This window comes from Ctenocephalides felis, unplaced genomic scaffold, assembly GCF_003426905.1.
Source record: "Ctenocephalides felis isolate EL2017-DRISC unplaced genomic scaffold, ASM342690v1 CF-g0.4_SCAFFOLD_01886, whole genome shotgun sequence".
NCBI classification, from domain to species: domain Eukaryota; kingdom Metazoa; phylum Arthropoda; class Insecta; order Siphonaptera; family Pulicidae; genus Ctenocephalides; species Ctenocephalides felis.
This window is the reverse complement of record NW_020538040.1, coordinates 85,321,814-85,327,459: the sequence shown is the minus strand read 5'-3', so window position 1 is coordinate 85,327,459 and position 5,646 is coordinate 85,321,814. Positions and strand designations below refer to the sequence as shown.

Below are 5,646 nucleotides of genomic sequence, written 5' to 3'. Positions count from 1 at the left end.
AAATAATATATAGAAATATGGATATTCTGGTGAAAACAAAATTATTATTCGGGAAGTAAATAAAAGGCGAAACGAACCATATTTCAGTTTTTTTTTTTTTATTATTTTATTTACATATATACATTATTTTCATATCTCAGTCAGACAGAGGTGCCTGGTATGAGAGATTATGAAAAACAGTTTTCATATAATATTTACATTTCATTTGACTATAATATCTATTTCATTAATATAATATCTATATATATAACTCTTCAGTCTTCTTTGTCTTCAATTTCCATATAGTACCTCTTTATTTTTCTTTTAAAATTATCATTATCATTGGTCATCTTAATATAGTCCAGATGTTTCTCTTATCTTTGACCGAAACCCCATCAGAATCTGTCTGCATTGTACACATATTGTACATATAAAATTGATGTTGAAATGTGAAATCTTTGACATACGTCGAAACAACAAATTACATTGTGATATCAATTGTTTTCGGATTTGAAATTCCAAGATACGAACAAAATTTCTAAAATCGTGAATAAGTGTATTTGTAATGGCGTTGTACGCCTGTAGCCAATAGAGGGCGCTAGGTATGCGACGGGATAGATTTCCAAGGTGACGGCTATCCATACGTTAACTCAACATTTACCTCTGGTATTGATATCATTTGAGTAGCAAATATTTCGATATAATGATAAATATTTTTGTATTGTGTATTTGTGCTCGTCATTATCTAAGAGTAAATGCCAAGTAGCCCTATTTCGTGATGCTTATTCCATATTAATGCGATCTAGAGATTTTACATCAATATTATTTGAATGGACGTAAAGTATATATATATTTTTTTAACCAATAACTAAAATGGATATTGCAAATGACAATGACATGGGACTCACTACGGAACAAACAGAGAAAGTTTTGCAATTTCAAGATCTAACTGGAATAGAAGATATATCGATTTGTAGAGATGTTCTACATAGGCACCAATGGGATCTCGAGGTAATTCAATTAAAGACTCTATTCTATCATTTTCAGGATGTTGTCGAGCCTACGACGAAATATTATCAGTGTCATTTTAATATATGAATGTGTTATGAACCCTATCTTAAAATATGCTTTTCAGTTCACCATAAATCAAGATATAATTCGCTCTAAAAGCAGAGAGATAATGTAATTGTGTGAATTTGATTGTAAAATATTGTACAATAATAATTCATTATGTTTGTACCTTAGGATTTATATTTTTTAATTATTTGTATTATTGTTCAGTATTGGTCTAATTAGAGATACTTGGTTTCAAGTTTTACACTGTTTATCATATTAAACAGTATTTAGGCCAATGACCTTGCTAAAATGATGAAATCTTGAATCATATTCCAGATATTTTCTTTCGAATTTAATGAAACGTTTTTATCTGGCTAAGAAAGGAGTGATTTACAAATTATAATTCAATCAATGTATACGCCTAAAAATCAAATATAATTTAGTCCAGATAAAATTATTGTAATGTTATTGTTTTGGCAGTATCGAATTATCTTGCCTAGTAATCAGATAAGTTTTTTTTTATTTTTGTAGAAACTTTTTTTAAACTTGTCTCTATTTCATTATCTCTGTTTTACTTTACAATGTACGAAATTTCAATATTTTATTTAGAGCTTTAAAAATTTCAGTATATTGTGCATGCAATATAATCTCTTACTTCATAACCTATTGAATGACGAATAAGTCTACGTTGATAATAATATCCAAGAGACTTCTTTGGAAGCTAATGCAAATTATCAATTTGAGGAATCTATAAAATTTGAAATATGTAATAATAAAGTTTTTATGTAAGTCGTAGCATCAAAGTACTCTCATCAACAAAATTACTAACATTCATTAATGTTTATACATATGTATATATGTATGTTTATACATATATATATATATATATATATATATATATATATAATTTAATACACATAATTAAAAAATATAAATCCTAAGCTACAAACATAATGAATTATTATTGTACAATATTTTATATATACTTTCAGATGTGATGGTCGAATTTATTATTTTTGTTCATTTCTTTTTTGAAGTGTAATTTTCATTTTTACTAGCATGCATGTTTGTGAAGTAAAATTCTCTATGACATGTTTTTGATTTGTTTTTGTGTATTAATTACTTGTGTGGTTTCCACTGAGGAAGAGTCAAATTGGGACTCGAAACGTATGGATGGATCTATAAAATTTATTTTAACAAACATATCTTAGTTTTTTTTCTATTTTATTATCTGGATGGATGCCTGTTTAAGAAGTTTATTTGTTTATATATATATATATATATATATATATAAATTATGTAAAATTTCAATTTTGATATTTATTTAGCTTCTTTCTTTCTGTCTATTATCAGGTAGCTATTCAGGAGCAACTAAACATTAGAGAAGGTAGACCTTCAATTTTTGCTACGACTGAAAGTAGGCCACCGGCAGTAGTCAATGATCATTCTAATCAGCGAATATATACAACACCTGCCAGTTCAGATCCACCTGTTGGAATAACCGGATATGTTGGATATGTTTTCAATATGATTGTGTCACTCTTTTATAATACATTTTCCTCAATCTTAAACACGTTACTGAGTATATTTAGAGATGACTCGAGAAGGAGTAAGTTTACTATTTGTTTGAAAAAAAAAATCAGTGTTTAATTTGTCCAAATTATTTCTTTTTAGTTTTTAGTAGTTAAATTATTTTTTGTGATGCCAATATTAAAAGAATGTTTAAATATAGGTTCCTTGTGAATAAGTAATATTAATTACTTACCGAAAAGTAAGATCAGAAATCAGATAGTTTGCTCTAAATTTTATATGATTAATTTGTTTTTATTATGCATACATTCTGTTATGCTATTCAGTGTAGTTTTTAATTCCATTTAGGCATATTATTCCCAAGTATTAATCTTCATATTTTATAGGGTCAAGCTAATGCATTATTTATGAATCAAAGTAATTAAAAATGCTCTGATAATATATATTCTTGTTTCAGTTATAACAGACCCTTTAGCTGATGTAATGGGATTTATTAGTAAATATCGTGAGCAATATGGAAGCCAGCCAGTATTCTATCAAGGAACATATGCACAGGCTGTAAATGATGCAAAGAGGGAATTGAGATTTTTACTTGTATATCTACACTCCGACAATCATGCTGATACAGCATTATTTTGTAGGTAAAGTATTTTACGTAATTTCCAAGTTCCAATACAACTAAGAAATGCCTTGCATTTTGTGCAATTAAATTATTTTAAAAATTTGTTACCTGAATGTTAAGGTCAAAAACATACCTAATTTTTTTTAATTTTCAAAATTTAAGTAATAGCACCTAACTAATTTTATGCCTTACCTACCATACAATAATAGATTTTTCTGCACTCTGTCGGGTGCAGTCATCATTGTACAGATCATTCGCAGTGTATCTAACAGAATTACATTTTAAGAATAAACCAGAACCCATATTATATATATATATATATATATATATATATATATATATATATATATATATATATATATATATATATGAGTGAGTTCTTGAGGGCGATACATCAAACAAAGAGAAGCCAAAGATTTATAAAATAATCTTTATTTCCAAACGTTTCGACATTCAATTTAATGTCATCATCAGTGGATCTAAAAACAGTATGAAAATTAGTATATCTAGGTAATTATAATATATGTGGATTGGTAAAGTAACTATACAATAAGAAAAAAATTAACAAACAGCAACACTTAACAACAAACCAAATATAAAAGATAGGAAAGGTAGTAGAGACTAGAATTAAATAAATAATTAAAAAGTATAGGCAAAAATATTTAAGTACACTCATATAAACCTACGCATATATACATATATATACGTACACATATACACACATATATATATACATATATATATATATATATACATGCATATATCCATATACACACACATGCAAACATATAATACACATATACATATACAGATACAACAATATATACCTATATATGTACACATATACATGTACGACTATACATATATAAATGTACGTATATACATATATGCAAAGTGCATGCATATTCACAACGACGTATATGTACATGTATGAACCATACATATACTCATACCTATCTATGTAACTATAGCTATACACATATATATACGCATAAACATGTATATATACATATATACACACACATATATATATATATATATATATACATATATACATACACACATATATATATGTATATATATATACACACAATACATATATATACATATGTACATAAATGCTCACAAATATATATATATATATATATATATATATATACACATATACATATATATATATATATATATATATATACATATACATACACATACATATATATATACATATACATACATACATATATACGTATATACAATTACATGTATACACATATACATATGCACATACATACAAACATACATGTAAATAAGTAATATACATATATATACATACATACATACAAATACATATATATATAAACATACAATATATGTAAACTCGTATATATGTAAAGCAAACAAATTATTTATGAAGATGGATAATACATATAAAATACAAGTGGACTTACATTACGTTGGTTGGTTACATATAGAGAAGTGTACACATCACTAGAGATTGGCACTAACATTTATACAACTAACTTGTCAGCACTATGCATTTTTTATATAATTTTTTTGTATGATGTAAACAGAAAAATGATAGTTTTATTGAACAATAATGTAAGTAGAATTATGTAATTTCTGCCACGACTTCTGTACTTTGCTAGTACCGAGGCATGTATAAAAGCCACCACATGTTTTGAGAGATTTTTAAGGGTCATTCCAGGATTGTTATGGGCGGGTAGGTAGAAAATAGTCGGAAGTTGAAACTAGTAATGTTAGGCTAGGTTTGTATGGTTAGAATTAGGAGAAAAAAATTGGAAATGTTATTTAGTAATACTAAGTAGTTATACTAAAAACTCAAAAATCTAAAATAAAAAAATTTTTAAGTTTTATTCAAAATTTGCTATGTATGGGTAGGTAAAGCTCGGGTATCAAGGCCGAAATTAAACTAGGAAGTGTTGGCAAGGTTAGTAAGGTCAATTAGTTTTGTTCAGAGGAAATAAATTTGGAAACATTATTTAGTATTACTTGGTAGTTATCGCAGAGTAAGGAGGAATCCGATCTTTTGTTCACCACGTGATCACATATTGATATGAAACAAGATTCTGCAAAACGTCTCTAAATGGTGTTCCGTTCATGGTAGAGAATACTGGCATTATAAAAGTTAAAGGAGTGTTTGAAATTTTTTATGTGTTCTGTTATCATAGTTTGGTTTTGGTTGGGGTTTTTCGAATTATTGTCGTGTTGTTTGAGTCTTTTTATTAAATTTTGTCCGGTTTCACCTATGTAAGTAGAAGGGCAATTATTGCAATTATTTTTGTCTTTTATATTTGGTTTGTTGTTAAGTGTTGCTGTTTGTTAATTTTTCTCTTATTGTACAGCTACTTTACCAATCCACATATATTATAATTACCTAGATATACTAATTTTCATACTGTTTTTAGATCCACTGATGATGACATTAAATTGAATGTCGA

General features: G+C 26.9%; 1 protein-coding gene across 1 annotated transcript in view; it reads left to right on the top strand.

The window, feature by feature from the left end:
- The first annotated feature begins 641 nt into the window (after nt 1-641).
- LOC113377032 (FAS-associated factor 2) overlaps nt 642-5,646 on the top strand; it is an 11,924-nt gene continuing 6,919 nt past the window's right edge. Inside the window, exons 1-3 of the mRNA XM_026617195.1 lie at nt 642-990; nt 2,389-2,644; nt 3,023-3,206. Of these exons, the coding sequence (XP_026472980.1) occupies nt 853-990; nt 2,389-2,644; nt 3,023-3,206 (578 nt within the window). The 5' untranslated portion in view covers nt 642-852. The remainder of the gene's footprint in view (nt 991-2,388; nt 2,645-3,022; nt 3,207-5,646) is intronic.